The sequence below is a fragment of the Malania oleifera genome, chromosome 4 (assembly GCF_029873635.1).
Source record: "Malania oleifera isolate guangnan ecotype guangnan chromosome 4, ASM2987363v1, whole genome shotgun sequence".
Lineage (NCBI taxonomy): Eukaryota > Viridiplantae > Streptophyta > Magnoliopsida > Santalales > Ximeniaceae > Malania > Malania oleifera.
The window spans coordinates 27889502-27912512 of NC_080420.1; the positions used below are offsets into that span (position 1 = coordinate 27889502).

General features: G+C 32.0%; 1 protein-coding gene across 1 annotated transcript; it reads left to right on the plus strand.

Moving 5' to 3' along the window:
* Positions 1-2013: 2013 nt before the first annotated feature.
* On the plus strand, positions 2014-6745 carry LOC131153739 (probable sulfate transporter 4.2). The gene is made up of 7 exons (XM_058106183.1): positions 2014-2131; positions 4192-4354; positions 4776-4944; positions 5591-5656; positions 5738-5845; positions 6466-6573; positions 6671-6745. The coding sequence occupies exons 1-7, from the start codon at positions 2014-2016 to the stop codon at positions 6743-6745; spliced, it is 807 nt and encodes a 268-aa protein (XP_057962166.1).
* The last annotated feature ends 16266 nt before the right edge of the window (positions 6746-23011 follow it).

A 23011-nucleotide genomic window follows, 5' to 3' on the forward strand; every position in this document is an offset into this window, starting at 1 on the left:
CATAGAAGTCAATCAAGTGCAGTACCAAAATGTTTCTGAAATATATCATGATGAGACTAAATCATAATTTCTAAATGTTTTGAAAATGTGGTTACATCAAAATATCAATTGAGATTAATATTAAAAATTAATGTTAAAATATCTCTAAATACATCGATCCCACTAAGACAAGAATCTCAATATTCCATAAATAGGGTCAAACAAAATGTTTTGTAATCACTATAAAAATACTGGTTTTTAGTGACGAAAGTATTAGTGATGGTTTTAAAACCGTCACTAATAGTTGGTATTAGTGATGGTTTTTATGAACCGTCACTAATAGTGTAAGCATTAGTGACGGTTAAGCAGTCGTCACTAATACGGTCTATTGTGACGATTTTAAAACCGTCACTAATACTTTCGTCACTAAAAACAGCACGGTAAACGATTTTCATGCGAAATTTTTTCCGAAAAAATATTGGCGACGATTCTAGGGTATTAGTGACGGATTAAATTCGTCACTAAAACTCTCTTATTAGTGACGACTAACAAACCGTCAATAATAATATTTATGAATATATATAAAAAAAATTCAGTTAAGAATATTAGTGACAGTTTGGGAGAACTGTCGCTAATAATGGGGTATTAGTGATGGTTTTTAAACCGTCACTAATAGTTTTTATTTAAAAAATATTTTAAAAAATTTAGTTAAGAGTATTAGTGACGATTTGGGAGAACCGTCACTAATAATGCGGTATTAGTGACGGTTTTTAAATCGACACTAATAGTTTTTTATTTTAAAAATATTTTTAAAAAATTTAGTTAAGAGTATTAGTGACGGTTTGAGAGAACCGTTACTAATAATGGGGTATTAGTGACGGTTTTTAAACCGTCACTAATAGTTTTTTATTTAAAAAATATTTTAAATAATTTAGTTAAGAGTATTAGTGACGGTTCTCACCATCACTAATAGTTTTTTATTTAAAAAATATTTTAAATAATTTAGTTAAGAGTATTAGGGATGGTTTGGGAGAACCGTCACTAATAATGCGGTATTAGTGATGGTTTAAAAACCGTCACTAATAGTTTTTTATTTAAAAAATATTTTAAAAAATTTAGTTAAGAGTGTTAGTGATGGTTTGGGAGAACCATCACTAATAATGTGGTATTAGTGACGGTTTAAAAACCGTCACTAATAGTTTTTTATTTAAAAAATATTTTAAAAAAATTTAGTTAAGAGTACTAGTGACGGTTTGGGAGAACCGTCACTAATAGTTTTTATTTAAAAAATATTTTTAAAAAATTTAGTTAAAAGTATTAGTGACGGTTTGAGAGAACCGTCACTAATAATGGGGTATTAGTGACAATTTTTAAAAACTTTAGTTAAGAGTATTAGTGACGGTTTGGGAGAACCATCACTAATAATGCGGTATTAGCGACGGTTTTTAAACCGTCACTAATAGTTTTTTATTTAAAAATATTTTTAAAAAAATTTAGTTAAGAGTATTAGTGATGGTTTAAGAGAACCGTCACTAATAATAGGGTATTAGTGACGGTTTAAAACTGTCACTAATAGTTTTTTATTTAAAAAATATTTTTAAAAATTTAATTAAGAGTATTAGTGACTGTTTGGGAGGACCGTCACTAATAATGGGGTATTAGTGACGGTTTTTAAACCGTCACTAATAGTTTTTTATTTAAAAAATATTTAAAAAAAATTAACTAAGAGTATTATTGACGGTTTGAGAGAACCGTCACTAATAATGGGGTATTAGTGATGGTTTTTAAACCGTCACTGATGCTCAAAATCTTAAATTCTCACCCTTTCCCCAAATTTTATTATGCTCCTCCGAAATCCTCCCTCCTGTGGTCTCTTTTTCTTCCCAAATTTCTTTCGCTCTCGCCCACAGGCCACTCACCTGCGCCCTCCACTTCTCTCTCGGTGGTAGCTCCGCCACCAGCTCAGAGGTCCTTCGGCTTTCCACCTCCATCTCGATCCGCGACGTCATCTCGGTCGACAGTAACCACGATGCTATGTACTCTCCGGTGAAGGAGAAGGCCGCCAACAGAGGCACTTACGTTTGCCAGTCACCTCTTCTCCTTCGCTGGTTCCGTCAAATGGTCACTGCATCCAAAGCGAAGCTTTTTTTAGGTATGTGTGCTCTCTGTGTCCTCGTTCTACTCACTTCCAAAATCAGATCCTTTATGGGTTGTACCCCCCCTCCCCTTCGGATCCTTCCTCTACCTCTTCTTCTAGGTAAATGTTTTATTTTTATTTTGTTTATGTTGTTAATTTAAGCTTAAATTTTTTTTGATTTTATGTTTGATTTTATGTGGGTCTTGTAAATTTATGTATTGGTTGTTTTGGGTCATTACGTTTGTAGTGCTTTCATAGTGTTTTGCTTTAATGAATATCATTATTTTGCACATATTTATGAAGAAAGGGTCTTCAATTATCCTGTCTTTCCTTTGATTATCTGTACTATTAATTTCCTATCATGCCTGGTTCTTTGGGGACAAATTGTTTTCTTAGATTAATATTAGATGGGATTGTGACTTTTGAGACTATTCCTAAAGTTGATCTTTCAAATATCATAAGCTATATAATCCTAGTAACTCATGCTTCCATGTTTTAATGGTTAGTGCTTTTGAAAAGAAATTAAAATGACAGGAAAATAACAATGACATAGTTGGAAAATGGAGTTGGGAGAGACAATGACTATGTGATCTTTAAGAGGATTTGCACCCCCTATATGTGAGACTAGTGCAGAAGGCTGCCTCCAAGATACAATGAGAAACTATACTATCTCTCTCAACACCTGCACAGCCTTGGTTTGAAACTTTTAATTTTTGGGCAAATTGGTTTGGTTTCAATTCTACCCATTCAATAACCAAGATTAACCAAATCAAATTTATATATTATAAATATGCATTTATTATATATCATATATTTAATAATTTGAATAAATAATTGTTTTCAACAATTTATAATTTGGAGTTCTTACTTATTTTAGGTTATTTTCCAACAATTAGAATTTAGATTTTGGATTTCATTTATATTTAATTCAAGGGGGAATGTTTTTAAGCTTAAAAAAAATATCTTTCTCATGGACTTAATGGTGTAAGGTAAACATCTTTTATATTTATTTAATTTAATGTTCATGTACTTGTGAATTTATTAGGATATTATTATTGATGATTAGCTTGATATAAGAAATTGGGCAATTGATATCTGAGCCAATTCCCTAAAATCATCCATAGTTGTGAGCATGAAAAAAATTAAAATTTTTTTTCTATTTTAACATTTCAAATTAATGGATGTATGTTATGATAATTTTTTAGCAACTAATCAAATTTTTATAACGATTTTGATTGACATGGACTGAATATAAGTTTAGAAGCACTTGGTCGTGAACAGTCTCATATGTTTTGTTTCTAAAAAAAAATTTTGAGCGCTTTTATTGATGAAGAACGGGCTGTAGTCAAGTGATAATATTTTATAAAAATTGAAGTTGTAGTTCTAACATTATCCTCCATATCGCATGTATAACGTGGTTTTTGTGTTTTACCCAATTCCCTTATTATGATCAAAATTTTAACTTTTGTAGAGTTTTGCAAAAGTAAAATTTGTAGATAATTGTTAATATATTTATTCTGAGAATATCGATATCATTTGTAATATAAATAATTGTTATTGAATTATGACAATCTTCTTTTAATGAAGTTATCACGAACAATGAATAATCCGTAAAGTATCTTAAGTTATCATCCAAAAATAATATTATTTATTATTTTTATTTTATTTTTTTTAGATGAACGAGGTTTAGATAAAGTTTTTTTAAACCGGTTTCTAAAATAGTTACCCAAAAAATCAGCCCTACTTATGAATAAGTGTGAGAAATTGTCTAAGTAAAGGGTTGATTCCTTGTACATAGATGAACTAATCCATGCTAGGGTTTAAAAATATGCAAACTAATACATAAATAGGCTACCTACAACATAGTTCTTGCATTTATTATATTAATTTTTTTCTTGTTATCCTAAAAGGGATATCCTGATTATGACTTGAGACTTCGAACTTTCATGTTAAAAGTCTTAACTAATAGTATGAATATTTTGTTATTGATTATGAATATTTGATTTGCTAGCATGCTGCATATCCTATTCTGGATGCTTCCACTTTATTATTTGGAGTTTATGATGGACATGGAGGTAAGAATCAGGAGGTTGCAATTGTTGTTCTTAAAGGACATGCATGCATTCATATTTTGTTCTTGAGTGCAATTGTTGATTCATCTGATGAATTATACACGGAACTTGCAATACTGTTGGCACTTATGGTTGGGATACTGGAATGCATAATGGGGCTCTTGAGGTAATTTACCTTTTCTTGTTCTTAAAGGACATGCGTGCATTCATATGTTGTCATTTTTTTGGGTGTTAAAGAGATGAGGGCTCTGTGTGTGCGTGGGGGGTTAGGATGGGAAGGGGGTTTCATATTCCCTGTGATCTTATGGTTGGGATACTGGAATGCATAATGGGGCTTTTGAGGTAATTTATCTTTTCTTGTTCTTAAAGGACATGCGTGCATTCATATGTTGTCCTTTTTTTGGGTGTTAAAGAGATGAGGGCTCTGTGCGTGTGTGGGGGGTCAGGGTGGGAAGGGGGTTTCATATTCCCTATGATTTTATTTTTGTTGCCTTACTGAAAAGGAAATGATACATTTTTTTTTTCTAGAAATTATCATTATCATCAGTGCCAACCTATGACTATTATTTATTTCCTTTCTCCTCCAGGCTTGGCTGGCTTATTCGTTTTATTAGCCACTCTGTGATTTCTAGATTTACGACAGCTTCAGCCATTGTTATTGCCTTATCACAAGAAAAATATTTCTTGGGGTATGATATAGTACAAAGTAGTAAAATTGTGCCACTAATCAAGAGTATAATATCTAGTCTAGACAGGGTATGCTTTCAATGCTTACGCCATAGGTCTTCTGCATCATAATTTTTCCATACATCACATTTTCTTATTAAAATGCATCAGAAAGTATTTTGATTGGTATGTGGTACCAATTATCTGGTTGTCTGCTGAGCTGGATATGGAATCCCTAGTCGATTGCTTATGTCAAAGATATTTAACACTTTTTTATACTCTGCTGAGTACTCAGTTTAGCATTGTTTTTCAGTTTTCTATCTAATTGCATGTCCTGGACTTCAAAAACACGTATCCCTTGTGCTTGTATCTCCTTTGCCAATATGTACAAGGAATATGGTTATAACAAACTCTGCCAATGCATCTAAATGTTACTAGGTGGCATTTCTATTAATGTTATGGAAACTGCACTTTGTTTGTGGGGATCATAAAATTCTTAGAACCTTGACCGTACACATTGTTAAAAGCCCTGTGTCTCTTCATATAGTAATTGAAGTTGTAGCTTGTAGGCGAGGTACACATGATGTGTGCTTGCACTTATTAGTTCACATTCTAGTTTGTGGATTTAATCTTTCTTCTATCATTTGCATATCTTTTTATTTTTTATAAGACGTGCCTTCACTGGTGTTCTAGTCATTTATTCCTTATTTAACCGCATGTGTTTTTCCTTTTGTAGTTCTCATGGCCCCCTTTTGTGATGGGATCTGTCATTCATGCAGTACTTTTGATTATGAAGCACTTGGTATGAGATGATTATATTTTTTTTATAAACTAAGTACTTGTTAATTTTTTATTTAATTTTGATTTTGAAGTTTATGTTCAGGGAAAATCAAGGAAGCATTTACGATTCTTGCGATCAGCTGGTCCCCTCACAGCTGTTGCTTTGGGTATAGCTTTTGTGAAAATATTTCATCCATCTTCCATTTCTTTGGTGAGAATAGCATGAATCTAACTCATTTTAAACTATTGGGTATTCAATTTAACAATAAGGTATAAATTGCAAAAGTGACAACAACATGAATAGTCAATTTTCAATTAAAAAAAAACCTGAATAGTCAATTAATCATATCAGTTAAGATTTCCAGATTTAAATATAAAAGATGTTCATATATCAAGATACAAATAATTTGTGCTTGTTAGAAGTTAAGCTGATATGATTCTTTTACTGAACTGGTGGCTATTGCTGCCAACAAGTGGTCCGTTCTCTAATCTTCTTTTTCATACACCACCCACTCAGGGGATATATGTAGATACCAATTCAACGATTGGTTTTTAAGCCCTATCTTTGCTTATAGTAAAAATACATATATTTCTGTGGCTTATTCTAATTGTTACATGTGGCCTTACCAACTATGTGCCCCTTGGCAGACTTTCAAACCAACCTTGTGTAGTTTTAGTTCATTTGTTATTTCATTGTTTATTTATTTATTTGTTCATATGTGTCTTTACTGTTTTTGTCTCAGTTAAATTTTATCATACAAACTTGTTCTAGAATTTCATTTTAATTGAAGTTTAATATAAATGTTAGTAAATGTTGGGTTGTTGTTTTAGGTTGGAGATATACCTGAGGGCCTCCCAAAATTTTTTGTCCCCAAAAATTTTAGTTATGCAAAGTCTTTGATTCCTACCGCAATGCTTATTACTGGTGTTGCTATATTGGTAAGAGAAGTTAGGTTGGCCATTATTATTATTATTATTATTTAAATTAAATTTGTGAAGTTGATTTTTAATGAACCATTACTTTTGGAGCTCAAAGGAATCTGTTGGAATTGCTAAAGCATTGGCTTCAAAGAATGGATATGAGTTGGATTCAAATCAAGACGTGTGTTGAAACTGTAAATGCTTATTGATCCCAGTCGCTGTGCATTATGCCCAGCTCAAAAAATGAACCTGTTGTCTTTGAGGCATAATCATTAATACTCTTATTTTATTTGAATCATCTTTATTGTCCAGAAAATATTTGCCAATTGGGTATGTCAATATAGCATATGATGTGTTTAGCCTAGGAAAAAATAGTCCTTGTCAAACTGAGCCTTGCTTGGTTTTTATCTGGTCTTGCCTTTCCTGTATTTTGAACATGGGTCTGGCTTGGCTGCAATTTCAGTCCTTGTCAAACTCTTAGGATAGAAAAATTTTCTGGTTTTTAGAACTTAAATACATTGAAGGGTCTTCTTTGTAGTTGTATAATCCACTAGGTGTTGTCGAGCACCGCAATAAGCTTGCCGGATTTAGATAATCCAAAATATAGTGCTGCTCGTTGAATTGATAAAAAGCATTAGAACATTTATCTCTTAATTTTAAGGTCCATGAATACTAATCAACACAACAATAAATCAATATTATTTTTATTTTAGTAATTCAATATGGGGGGAGTAATTGTAGAGTAACAAGCCTACACAATAGAAGGTCGAACGAGTTTTAAAATAGTTCGTTGATTTACTTTTTGTCACATAATTCATATATCATGAATATATGACTGTTACATTATTAATGCTTATTATATGAAACTCCTGTGCACTTGCAAAATTCATTACTAGTTGGATTATTGTAAACTGTTTATTGTATACACCTAGGTTTGGAGCATATTTCTATGGAAAATGTCATATTTACAGGTGAAATACTGCCAAAATTTTTCAAAAAACGTATACTAATTTTTTTAACTTTCTTAATTTGTAGGATTTGCAACTGTGACAATGTTAGGACGATGTCATACACTACGGATGCAGCTTTTCACTTTTTTTGTTATCTGAATAGATGAAATGTATTTGAATTTGAATAATGTATTTGTATTTAAATTTGAATTTGTATAAATGTATTTGAATTTGAATTTGTATAATATATTTGTATTTAAATTTGAATTAGAATTTTAAATAATTTATGAATTTTATTGCAATTATGGTTTAATCTTATGTATAAGAAAATGTAATTTAATTATAATTTTTTACAGGAATTAATAATTGAAAAAAAAAATTAAATTCACTAATAATTGTCCAATTTAAGTATTAGTGACGGTTTCAAAATCGTCACTAATACTATGGTTTTAGTGACGGTTCTGTAGAGCAATAGTAACGGTTCTAAAACCATCACTAATAATAGAACATTGGTGACGGTTTTAAACTCGTCACTAATAATAGAGCATTAGTGACGGTTTTAAAACTGTCACTAATAATAAAGCAATAGTGACGGTTTTAGAACCGTCACTAATAATAGAGCATTAGTGACGGTTTTAAAACCGTAACTAATAATAGAGAAATAGTGATAGTTTTAGAACCGTCACTAATAATAGAGCATTAGTGACAGTTTGGGAAAACCATCACTAATAATAGAGCATTAGTGACGGTTTTGAAACCGTCACTAATAATGGAACAATAGTGACGATTTTTGGTCGATCCGGTATAGAAGCTATAATGACGGGCTTAAGTTTTTAGTGACGGTTTTAATCTGTCACTAATACTCTATTATTAGTGACGGTTTGAAAAATTCGTCACTAATAAGTATTAGTAACGGCAGGTATAGCGACTAATTGAAAATCATCACTAATACTCAGAAAACCGTCACTAATACTAGTAGTGACGATTTTGTGAGTATTAGTGACGGTTTAAAACCATCACTAATAACCTTATTTTTTGTAGTAAATATACAATTCATAATATTACCATAATAAAAATTTACATAAGTATGCACATATCATAATAAGCAACAATTAAATTGATCAATTCACATAATTCTTGAGAATAATATAATCATAAAAATATATATAATTAGCATATATCCTTATGATGCACTCCCATTGGTTCAAAATATCAGAAGGGTTATTAACTACACCCATGCTAGTTATATGCTCATGAAAAAATTTATGGGTCAATCCCTTATTTAGTGGATCCATAATCATCTTCTTTGTGGCTATACACTCAATAACTGAGTTGGTCTGTCTATCCATGATCTTCTCTACAACAAATAACTACTTAATATCTATATGCTTTGACAGTGAAGAACTCTTGTTGTACTAAAAGAAGCTAACACGAACAATATTATCATAGTATGTCAATCGTGTTCTCATGATAGAATTAACCATGTGGAGTCCTATGATAAAACTTCGCAACCACAAAGTTTGACAAGTTGCCTCATAACAAACAATATATGAACTCTATCTCGATAATGAAGGGAGCTAGAAAAGTTTTCTTAACACTCTTCCAAGATATAGCTCCTTCTACCATCATAGAAACATAGCTAGACGTAGAATTTCTATCATCCATACATAGTAAGCATCGAAGTACCTGATCACCTCAAGGTGATTTGATCGCTTGTAAGCTAGCATGCACTCCTTAGTATCGTACAAATATCTCATGACTTTCTTTGCAACCTTCCAATAACCCACCCTAAGATCACTCAAGTATCTACTAAGCACACCAATTGCATAGGCAATATTAGAATGTGTGCATACTTGATCATATATGAGACTACCAACTGTTTCATATATTTTTTTTTCATCATCATTTTTGAGGACATTGATTTCTAGAAAGTTTCCACCTTTCACTACTAGTGTTGTATATAGCAAACAAGACTGCATATTAAATATGCTCAAAACTCTCTAAATATAGGTTTTTATTAAGATAAACCAAGAGTGCCCCAGAATCTATCACGATGGATTTGTATGCCTAAGACAAGGCATCACCAAAATACGTCATAGCAAACTGCCATGATAGTGTTGTGAAAAATGAATGAACAGTGGAATAAAATGATCATATAACACAGCACTCGACAATAAAATATACAAAATAACAATCACGCAGATTATAATAATAATAACACAAGGAATTATGTGGTTCGTCAATGCCTACATCCATGGGAGCAATCGGCAGTGTTTTCTTTACTATCTTGAGTCCAAAGACTTGAACATTAAGAGTTACAACATATACAATGTATATATAACCATCTCGGAGGTTTTCCCCCTAAAACTCAACCTATCCAATGTCTAAAAATTCAAAATTCAAAAACTAGCGCTGGCAACCCGAGCCAAATCGTCGATGGTTTTAGACATATTGTTGAAGGTTTAATACCGAGAGCAAACAATCGATGATAACAGGTTCAAAATCGTCGACTGTGGCCAAACTGTCAACTTTTAGGGAAACCGTCGACAGTTTCCTCCTGAAAACTTCAAATGCTATTTTCTTCCATATTTTCTCATTGTATATGCATTCCACTCAATATATGAGTCACATATTATAACAGATAGCATCCTTTTAGTTTCATTCAAAAGATATGCATAATTGTTTGCAAATGCAAAGATCACAATTTACTCCCACTCATCCTCAATATACACAAGGATCAACTACATTTTCCTTAAACCCAAAGGAAGTGACAATTTCATCAAATTTCAAATACCACCTCCATAAGACTTGTTTCATCCATAGATGGATTTCTTATTTTTACGTACCACATGTTCTTTTCTGAATTCTTTAAAAGCATTAGGTTAGTCCACATATAAATCCTCAAATAGATCTTAATTAAGGAAAACTATTTTTACATCCATCTGGTAAAGCTCTTGAAAGTTAAGGAGTTAGCCCAAGAAGGGGGTCAATTGGGTTATTAAAAATTTAATTCTTTTTATGAATTCTTTAACCACTTGTTACTTTATCAAATACATAGCAAGAACTTAGTTACTTAAACAATCCACAAACCCATACTTAACATGCCATAAGTAAACAAAACATAAAGTAATCAATCACAAAATACCAAACCAAGATATAGTATGCAATTCTTTGGCAATTTTAGCTTTTGCAAGAACTCAAGATATTTGCTTGTTTGTAACCTTGTGAATATATGTAAGTCCTGTATTGAATGAAATTGTTTGCATTTTCTTAACTAAGATTTCCACAAACGATTAAACAACATACTCCCTTTTGGGTTTCTGCAAAAGTTCAATCAAAACGTACTTTCTTATATTAAGAGTCTTCTTTTAATCTTAGTTTTTGATTTCAGATACCTGCACTTTGCATACACATAGCATAATGTATATAGATGCTAAAAATAAAGATATATAAGGGAAAGAGAGACACCAGGATTTTTACAAGGTTCGACTTATCCCCAACCTACGTCCTCCCCTTAGGCCAATACCACCTAAGCATTCCACTAGAACAGTCCTTTCCAGGTGGAGCAAACCATTACAAGTGATACCCCACGCTTAGTCACTCCTTCAATAGGTTAAGGAAACGCCTCTCCAAGCGATACCCCACGCTTGGTCCAACGATCCAACAACCTGGAATCGTTAAAGAAACTACAAGACAAGAACAAACTCTTTGTGTACACTAGATGCTCTCGCATAGAGCTGGTTAGTATAATTTAAATCTATATACTTCAATCAAAATCACAATATACAAAGATGAAACTCAAGAAGATATTACCGAGGTTCTTTCCTAGTTGTAAAACTCAATTAAGAGCCCAAGAACTATGGCCTTTAAATCAGCAAAATCTCATTAGTGAAATTTAAAAATTGATTGCACAAGAGAGTTTTGAGAGAATTGGGAGACTTGAGAGCAAGAAAACTTGATTGTTGTATTTTCTTAGTGTAATTAATCCTTAGCCTTGGGGGGTTATTTATAGATGAGAAATCAAGTCTATTTCGTGTTTCCCAAGTGGCTTGGAGTGTTTTTCAAGTTTATAGAAAGTTTGGAGTGCAAGAAATACGAATTTGAATTTAAAAACTTTTTAAAAAATATGGTCGTTAATAGTGTTCAATAGACTGAAGTGTCGGATTCAGTCTTCTGAAGTACTTTAAAACATTGAAAAATTCAGTTTGGAAACAGGGTTAGAAGACTGGAGTGAAGAGTTCAGTCTTCTGAGGCTATACTACCTCTCCAGGATTTCTCCAATAAATTCTTCAGTATACTGAAATTAATCTTTGGTCTTCTAAAGAAATTCTTCAGTAGATTGAAGTTAAAGTTCAATCTTCTGGGCAGACAAAAACTTTGGTTTCCTGATAGCTTCGACCCCCTTTTATAATTTTGGCCATAATGTTTTCTATATAACTCCAAATTATACATTCTTGGTATCAAAAGAAGACTAAGAGAAAATCCCACAACTTTCATGTTGAACACTTTTTAAAATAAAAAGTTTTTGATAGAGAAAAATGCACATAAATGCGGATATAGAAAAAATAACAGTATTTGGAAAATCATATTTTGGGTGCTTTTAATTCCAAAAATAATTTTAACTTTTTTGAAATATTTTATGACCTTATAAAAATATTTTCCAAATATTTTAAAAGGTATCTAGGTCCAAGAAATTAACCTAAGAGTTTCATACATCCATATTAAAATTATTTGAAGTACTTACATAAAGACTTCTTAAGACTTTGACATTCTGAGCACTTAAGTTTTCATGATTGTCTTCCTTTGGCTCCATTTTGTCTTCAAGTTTCAATATACTTTAAGCTTTTAGTAAGTTCTCTTTAATATTCATGCTCTCACGATCTTCAAGTTTTATTAGATCATCTTTGAATCCATGCCTTAATATTCTTTAAGTTTCATTTGATCACCTTTCTTTGGAGTATAAGCTTTCAATGATCCTTGTGAGTACTTGACCTTATATTCACATACTTGAGTCCTGAAATATCATCACTTAACCAAATATGTTAAGTTCCTTTGATTTGTTATCATCAAAATAAGATTTTAAGTCTTGTAAGGCAAGCAACTCTAAATCAAAATGAGCCACCAAATTCATCAGAACTTGAAATGCATCTTTCTTGGATGCTAGATAGAAGGTTTCTTTGTGACCAATGTCCTTCCATTAATTATAGCCTTTGACTACCAATCTAGCAGTATATATTTCAAGGCTCACTTGTAGAATAACGCTTGGTTAAAAGAAAAAAAAAAAAAAAAGAAACTTTGTGTCCAACTATCTTGCATCCACTAGGCAACTCCACGAATCCCAGACTTGATGATAATGTTTGATGCCAACTCATCACATACAACATTCATTCATTGATGCTCAAGGTTTATCCACTAAAATCATCTATTGTCATAGTTTCTGAACTCTATGGGATCTTGTTAATGGAGATAGCTTAATTTGATTATAATATTATGGAAAGGTTAATCTAACCTTAAGCCTCTCATCCCAACACAATAACCAATAAAGTAATCACTAGTAGTTTTGAGGTGAAGCATTCTTAACTGTGAATTATATGGAAAAGTTAATCTAACCGTATAATTCATGGTCGTGTCCACCTTTAACTCTCCCTCATTTGGTGCCCATTGCCTTTTGAACTCCTCCAAGAAATTCGTAATATCAATAGTAGCACTAGTATCTAACCACCAAGAATTTGAAAGTGACTCAAAACAAACTAAGACTAGAAGGGTGAACTTCATGCTTCTTACACACTCCACCAGAACCATCATACCTTGGTGGATCTTACCAGTCTTATATACTGTTCCTTTTTCAGCCTTTTTCAGTTCTAATGGATTGTTTAAAAACAAATTTAGGAAAGCCTTAGCATTCCCCATCTCAAGAGCATTGAATGAGGTAGACTCTGTATCTCCACAAAATTCTAACATAATGCTTTCTAGGGAGGTCCTTCTACGTGAAGGGTCGCCTGCCTTTGTACTTCATAGGCAGGCAGGTCAGGGCATACGATTAAGGAGAAACTCCTCTTTGTCTTGTAATTACTTCCCTGCAGTTCCCTTGGGCCGCCAATTGTGTTGGGCAATTAGAGGAGAATATAAATGAGAGAGTGAGTGAGTAAACATATGAGAATGGGTTGAATTCCCGCAGGCCACAAGCTAATTAAGAGCTATTCCCTTGTGGGTAGGGCCTCGTTGGGTAGTTTCTAATTGAAGTGCAGGGTTCCATTGAGTCCAATTCTAGATAATGGACTGCGACCTAGTTGGGCCTCAGCTTAAAATACAAGGCTCACAATCTGAAGCATGGGACTTGGTGCGAAGTGGGATGACTAGAAGATGGAAGGCCTCAACACATTTTATTATTATTATTATTATTATTATTATTATTATTATTATAATCCAGGAACTTCATCCGCTATCATGCCACTTTGGATACTATGATGCGGCACCAAAAAATGAAAGTCATCCGCCCATTAACGCACCCCTGATAATTCACCGATGTAATGCCTCAAAGAGGAATCGAACTCGTGATCTTAGGATCACCAAAATCACAAATCATACTTACCACTTAAGCTGACCTAACTAAGGTTATTATTATTATTATTATTAACGATGGCGTGTGAGGTTTTTTACACACTAAATTAATCCATTAGGATAATGAGCCAACACCCTATCCTTTTATACTTAAACATCAAGGTTATTATCTTAAATGAAAAATCGTAATTTTAAAACTTGAACTCCGAGATCATTTAATTAGGAAAGTCTTGAATTAATATTATTATTATTATTTAAAAAATTTTACCACACTTTTAACAAGGGGAGCTATTCATCCCTTCACACCTTTGACTCATTAATTACTTACTTCCCTGCAGCCACCAGCTTGCCAGCTATTATATTGGCTCAGGATGCTGGCCCCGCCTCACAATAAATGGAGTCTGCATAATTCAAATAGAACAATTGTTTTTTTTAATGGCCAACAAGGTGGAGTGGGAGGACCAGAACCGGATAACCTAACTTTTTACTTTCGGGCCCAATGCCAGTTCGCCACGTACGTATCACAAGCCCGCATTTATCCAATTGGGCCGTCATGAGCATATAATGGGCCGGATTTTAGCTGCTGGGCCACAGGTCCACTCCTCGACATTCTGGCTGTTTGTGGGCTTACGTTGGGCCTGTGACGGTCGGAATTTGGACAATCCATCACCAATAAATGCATACCACGTGTATTTATGGCAGCGAAGGACTTGTACAATGTACATGCTTTGATGAGCCAGTCCCAATTGCAAGTTGTCCAATTAATTTCTCAAGCTGTTGCCCGTGCGCGTATACACAATCTAAGGCCCATAAAATACATTTATATATATATATATATATATATATATATATATATATTTAAACCAGAACTCTAGCTACGATCGCATCATTTTATGTTAAATGATTTTGGGTCTTCTTAATTCCAAAAGTTAGTTCTATGTTAAGTGATTTTGAATCTTTTCAACCCCAAAAGTTAGTTTATGAGGTAAAACTTTCTCTCATACTTAATAACTGACCACCATGCCTCTTCCACTACCGATATGGAAAAACCAAATGTCCGGCATCTCAGGTAGAAATCATGGGCTTTGATACCAATGTTGGGAATCGTTTCATATAAATTTTTTTCCCAACATTTTTGACACTATAGTACGATACCAAATTCGGAAGGTGAAAGCCAATCGCCCATTGATGGACCCCTAGTTTAATTTGTTTTTTAAAAATCTCTCTTTTAAAAATGTTATATTTCACGAGAAGTTCATCATGGAATTTTATCACAGGGTCTCTTTTGCACCTAAAGTCTTAAAGTTGTGTTATTCATCATAAGAAAAGACATAACAAGAATAAATCAAAAATAACTTGACATCTCATTATTAGTTGTAATGTCATATGACTTGTGACTTGTTCTTATAATGTTTTTCTTATAACAAGTAGAGTTTTCCATTATGTTAGTATTCATTATTGAAAACATACGTATAAATTAGTTTATCTATTTTAAATGTAATAAAATCAAAGAGATTATATGTTAAGATAAATAAAAATTAAAATAAAATGGTATAGCCACAAAATAATCATTGTCTCGAAGATAGTATTAATTTTTTACGTGAAGTTGATAATAAAAAAATAGAACCAGTAATAAAGAAGTTAAAAAAGGAAATTAGAAGAGAAAATATAATCGATAAGATAGCTAAAACGAGTCTTATATAGGAATCCTGAAGGAATAACCTTCAACCCATTCAAACTAAGTCATAAATTAGAATCATCCATAGAGACCTAATTGCTATAAAATTGTAAAATAGAATATAAAATTACAAAATAAAACATGGTAATTTTGAAAAGTTCTGAAACTGCTAACTTTCAAACATCTATCCCTTTCGATGTTGTTGCTTCAAAAGGGAGATATGTTCTATTAAGAGAATCCTTACAAGGGTGAATCCTAGGCCTCCCATACAGGAGTATAAACTGGTGTGCCTAAAGTGTAGCTCGAAACATCCAAATAATTAAAGTTTAGGGCTTGTACCTTCTAGATTTTTAGTTCAAATATTAGGAAAGGGGGTGAAAATGACATGTGTTAATCCCACATTGGCTACTCAAGGGATGAGTCCCACATCCAGATATGAAACTCACCTAGCCTTTCTTTTGGGTTCATTGGAATTTCACTGAGTCAATCTCGATTGCATAACAACATATATTTTATCTCTCTAACTGTATCTTTTCTCACTTTTCTTAGACCCTAATTACAACCCATAAAATATTTTTAAAAAAGAAAAAAAAATCAAGAAATTTATATTTTAATTCTTTGTTATAAAAAAAAATAAAAAATACCAAATTTATAAACAAAATTTTAATTTTACATATAGTTAATAGTTATTTTCTAATTTTTAGTCATACTAAAATAATTTTTTTTATTTTTTATAGCATTTAATAAATAAGAAAAATAAAAAAAAAAAAAGGGTTTCCTCCTCCCCCCAACCATTTTTAAGTAAAATCTTTCATCAAATCTCTAGATTTGAATTGGATATTTCTTAGCCTCTAATTATTGGAATGTGTTTTGCACTTGAGGTAACCTTTAGGGGTCTCGGCAATCAAACAAAAATTGGAGAAAGTTCTAGCAAACGTATTTGTTTGATAGTGTGGAGTGCATGTGCACCGCCCAGCTTCTTATCGCTTTAGTTAGGCCGTCTTTCTTTATTTGTTGCTTAGCAGTGAATTCGTGTCCTTGGAATCCTCAACGGAGGACAAAATCAAAATGAACTAGCCTTTCGTACGGTTTTAAATATTCAACAATTAATCCATCTCCTCCACCACTCTCTTGTAGGATGGGACCAATTTTTCTACTCAGCTTAGGATTGCATTCAAGTTTAGCCAAACTCAATCAGTAACTTTAAATATTTGAATTTTAATTCAACTCTAAAAACTAAAGTGTAGTCTCAAGAAATGAGTGAATTAGATTTAAAAAATTTTTTAATTTTTTTTAATGAATTCTTGACTTTTTATTAATTTATTAAATACACAACAAATACTTAAAATAATATCTAATCAACAATCATATACCGATCGACAAAGTACTTAAACAATCAAGTAACCAATCAACTAAAACAATCAATTTTTCCAGTCATCCACAATATCCAAACTAAGATATAAGATTCAACTTTTGTTTATCTGCAGCCCCATATATATATATATATATGAAAGTTTGATTCAAACCTTGTGGTTGATGCAAACCCTGTGATAATGAATTTATTTTCTCAAAATGAAGTGTAATATAAAATCAAATACTCTTTCCAAAAGTTTAGATGTTGCATAAACTTTCAGTTAAAGAGTCTTTGGGTGTTTCACCAATCAACGCACTCCCTTACAGTTTTCGCAAAGTATGGATCAACCAATGTACTCTCTTTCGATTTCTGTCAACCCAAAAACAAATTAAACTTAAGTTTATTTAATATCTAATCCATATAGTGTATATGATTTATAAATTTAAAACATCCACGCAATTTATATATGCTAAAAGTAAAGAGAGTAAGGGAAAGAGAGTGACACCAGATTTTTACGAGGTTTGGCTTATCCCCAGCCTACATCCTTGTCTTTGGCAAACCACCAAAGGATTCACTAAACCAGCTCCTTTTCCGTGCAGAACAACATCGTTACACACTCCTTCAATAGGCTAAAGTCCACCTCTCCAAGTGATATCCCCTCACTCGGTCACTCCTTCAATTAGACTAGAGCAGCACCTCTCTAAGCGATACCCCACGCTTAGCCAACGATCCGAACACCTCGGATCATCCAAGAACTACAAAAAAATATGAAGTAAACATTGCGTACAAGAACACTCTCAAAACAAAGTAGATCAGTACAAATTCAACATTATGTAGTTCAAGAATTTAAATACCAATATGAAATAGAATTGAAACTCAAGTGTAGAGATCACCAAAGGTTCTTTTGTGATTGAAAAAACTCAGTATAAGAACCGTCGGTTGATGTTTCAGCAGCAATTCAGATGATTTCCCCTAGCAAGAGTATGAGCAATAGAGAACTTTGAGAGAGATTGAGTGTTTTAATGCAAGTGTGCTGTGTGATTGCCTTGGTTCATAATTTCTTGGGATTAAGGTAGCATTTATAGGCTTTTTAGGACTAGTTTCCTTGTTCCCCAAGTTACTTGGAATGTCCACCAAGTTTTTATAACGTTCATATTTAAAAATTTGATTTTAGAAATTTTCCATTAAATTCAAAAATTCAAATTCCCGTAGAATTAGTTGGCTAAACAGGTGACTGGGTAAGCAATTTTCACAGGCTTAGTCGACTAGACAGGTAGCTGACACCTTTCTTTCTACTAAGAATTTAATCCAATTAAATGTCAGTCGGCTGACTGGACACAGTTCAATAATGTCAGTCAGTTGGGTTTGTCAGTCGGCTGACTATTTCTAGTTCAAATTGTCAATTCACTGGGCAGTTTATCCATTTTAGTGTTTTTTCAGTTGGCTAACCAATCTTAGTGTTTTCTAGTCAGTCGGTTGACCAGCCCATTTTCTGAAAATCTTTTATTTTTCTTTTTTAAACCCTTTTGTTATTTGAAAGACTTAAATATAACTTGTTAAAAACATTTTCCAGGATTTTAAAAATCTGATCTCTAAGTCCATATTTAATCCTAAAAGACTTTCAAAAATATTTCAAAAGATATTTAAAATATGAAGCACTTACATAAATATTTTTAAGACTTTGAACATTCTTGGCACTTAAGACTTCATGCTTGTCTTTTCTTTGAGCTCTCTTGCTTTGTTTTCTTCTATCTCTTTTGCTTTTCTTCAAGCTTTGATATACTTTTAAGTTATCTTACACATTCTTCAAGCTTTAAAATATCATCTTGAGATCCATGTTTTAAGCTTCATATGATCATCCTTCTTTGAAGTATAAGCTTGCAATGGATCCTTGACCTTACATTTACATATTTGATCCTTGTGAGTCCTGAAATATCATTACTCAACCAAAAATTGTTAAGTTTCACTTGTTTGTTAGCATCAAAATAGGATGTTAAGCCTTGTAAAACCAACATTCTCTTCCTTTTTTATGATGACAAATAAGGAGTAAAAATTTGAGTAAGCCTTAAAAAGACTCCCCCTTACATTAAGTATCATCTCAACATATTTAAAATTTCAAAATCAATATCAACGCCAATTTCAATATCATACAATATCATGTTCATCACATCATTTAAGTTCAAAATCATTCAATGTCAAATACTTATCCCCTTTGTCAAATACTTCTCCCCCTTTTGCTACATATATCATGTTCAAAATTTCAAAATTTCAAAATTTCAAAATTTTTCAATACAAAGTGCAATTTTTCAATTTTTTGCTCTAAACGTCTCCCCCTTTTGACATCAATCAAAAAGAGTAGGATATAAACAAAATAAATCATATTTTGAGCATGTGAATATTAAACATGCATATCAAGCATATGATATTAATTGAGATTTTCATTAATTCTAATATTAATTGAACTTTTGATACCAATTGAAATATTAAAGAATAATACCAATTGAAAATTTATGATACCAATTTAAAAGTTTAAAAAATCAATGAGTCATAATACTCTCCCTGAATTTAATACATTCATTTTTTATACCAATTATGCTTTTATCATCCCATACTTCATTAATTCATATCATGTATGTGCTCATGGATATAATTATACTTGTCATACTCAAATACCAGTTTATATATTCATGGATACTAATGTACTTTATAGATACCAATGCTAATATCACATTATGCATAGCTCATGAATACTAAATTATTTAGATGCAATTTTTTCATTTATCCATATGATCTATCACAAGCATACATGGTCAAGAATCAAGCCATATCAATATCATACCAAAACTTATGCTTCTAAAATATGCTTAATAACTTTATGCTCAAATTTTCAAAATATAGTGAGTCATTAATCATCAATATTTTCATTGTCTTTAGAGTTTTCAAGATACCAATTTCAATATATACACATGTAGCATATAGCATATCACATAAGCATGGAATATATCATTATATTGTACTACACTTTTGCTTATATTGTTCTAATGTTGCTCAGGTATCTTCTATTTCATTTTAAACTTGTTTAAAAAAAAAATTTACTTTCAGTCAGTTAGCTGAGCTTATATCCAGTCGGCTAACTTATCCTTTCTCCTTAAAGATGTTCTTTAGTCAGTTGGCTGATCTTATGGTCAGTCGACTGTTCTTCACAATTTTTCTACCAAGCTTTCTTCCTTACTTATGCAACAAGTTCTATTTGCTTCAAATATATATTTTTTTTTTTCATATAAATATCCGAACTTTATGTATCTTAATGCTTTCTAATTTAAGCCTTGTATGATTTATTCATTGATTGAGGCCAACAATTTTCATGAGTTTCAATAAGATAAGCATTAATAAGCTTGAATAATTTTTATCCTCATTCTCTATTTCAATTTGTTCAATATCTTTGTATGATTTTCCATAGATTCAATATCAATTGAAGTTGAAGGATTTAGTATTTTATCTTGGAACCCATACTTTCTTGGGTCCAGATGGTTTAACAAGGGATGTTTCTTTAATTCTCCAAACTTGTTTTGTTTTTACACCTTTCCTCTTTAATGGACATTCGAACTTAACATGCCCCTTTTTCTTACATAGAAAACATGTGGTAGAGTGTAGGCATTTGAGGAGGTGCTAGCATAGTCTTTAGAGGCTTTTGTGAAGTATCCAATATAGAGATTCTTTTTCCTTTTATTTTCAATTCCATTGAATCCTATGCCTTCTTTATTTAAAGACATTCTTTGTGAGTCAATCATTTTGTCAAAATTATCTTTTCTTCTAGTAAAATTGTAAATGATTTTGGCTTGATGCTCAATTTCTTTCTTAAGATCATAAATTTCAGAATTTTCTACATTTTTACCCTTTTCTTGGTTTTTAGACATCTTAGTAACTTTATTCTCCAATTTAGAAATATATAGGTCTTTCTCATTTTTCATAGAGGATTGGAATCTCAAGTCTTCTACTTACTTCATCAATTTTTCATTTTTGCTCTCTAATTTCTTGATGTTCAAATCCTTTTCTTTTTCAGCAAGATTTTTAGATTCTAACTCTTTTATCACAGCTTCATTCTTATTTTCTATTTTCTTTATTTTTGAATCCTTTTCATTTACAGCAAGTTTAAGAGATTCTAACTCTTTCATCACTCCATCATTCTTGTTTTTCAATGATGTGTATTTTTTAGTTACTTTGACTAACATCTTATGTACTTTGAATAAATTATTTTGAAGTATTATTCATAAGATGACATGCTTTCATCATTGGATTCATTAGATGAATCACTGCTATAACCATTAACTGATTTGGATTAAGAGCTTCCCTTATCGTCCCAAGCCACAAAGCAACTATAAGTATCCTCTTGGTCACTTGATTCACATTCTGAACTACTTGTACTCAAACTATCCCAAGTAGTGGCTTTCATTGCCTTTTTATTTTTCTTTTTTGAATCCTTCTTAAGTAGTGGACATTTTGGTTTTATATGTCCAGCTTTGTTGCAATTATAACATGTAAGAATTTTATTTCTTGATTTCTTTGTATTGGTTTCTTTTTCATTAGATTCAGAGTTTTAGATTCTTCTTTTGAATTTATTCTTCCTTCTTAGTATCTTTGCAAGTTTCTTAGATATGAAGGTTAGTTCATCTTCATCCATCTCTTCTTCACTACTAAAGTTTTCTTTTGAAGGTTTGAAGGTTATAGATTCTTGGGCTTTGGTTTGACCATTCTTTTCATTCATTGACATTTCCTATGTGAAGAGAGAACCTATAAGTTCATCTAAAGAGGTGTTTTTCAAATTTCTTCCTTCAATTATTGCAGTGGCTTTTGGTTCCCATACAGGTGGCACCTCTCTAAGAATTTTTCTAATAATTTCATAAGTAGTGTATGTTTTTCCTAAGGCATTGAGTGAGTTAATTATGTGCATGAACCTTGTGTATACACTAGTGATTGATTCATCCGGATTCATTTTGAAAGTTTCGTATTCACTAGTTAGCATGTCAATTCTATTGTCTCTAACATCGACTGTTCCTTCATAGGTTACCTCTAACTTATCCCAAATTTCCTTGGCTATTTTGCAAGCCATGACTCTATTGAATTCGTTAATATCTAAAGCACAATACAAAGCATTAATAGCACTTGAATTAACTTGCAGCATTTTGTGATCTAATTTAGTTGTGTCCTTTTTCTCCTTAGGGACTTTTTTTTTCATCTACTAGTTTGGTAGGAATTAGATCACCATCTGTGACAACCTCCCAAGATTTCCAATTCTTAGTTTGAAGATAAATTCTCATATGCTATTTCCAAAAAGTATAGTTCAGTCCACAAAAGATTGGTGGTCGAGTTGAGGATTGACTCACCCCAAAGGGAGCTATGCCTAAGTGTGCCATTAAGATCTTTGTATAGCTACTAATTAAGATTTGCTATAACCTCACTTTGATAACAATTGAAAACTAAGGTGTAGTCCCAAGAGGGGGGGTGAATTGGATTTAAAAATTTCTTTTAATTCTTTTTGATGAACTCTTGACTTATTGTTGTTTTATCAAATACGTAACAAATACTTAAAAAAATATCCAATCCACAACAATATACCGACAAAGTTCTTAAACAATCAAGTAACCAATCAACCAAACCGATCAATTTTTCCAATCAACCACAATATCCAAACTAAGATATAAGATTCTACTTTTGTTTGTTTGCAGCCCTGTATATATGAAAGTTTGATTCAAGCCCTGTGGTTGATGCAAAGCCTGTGATAATGAATTTTATTTCTTAAAATAAAGTGCAATATAAAATCCAATACTCTTTCCAAAAGCTTAGATGTTAAATAAACTTTCAATTAAAGAGTCTTTGGGTGTTTCACCAATCAATGTACTCCCTCACGATTTC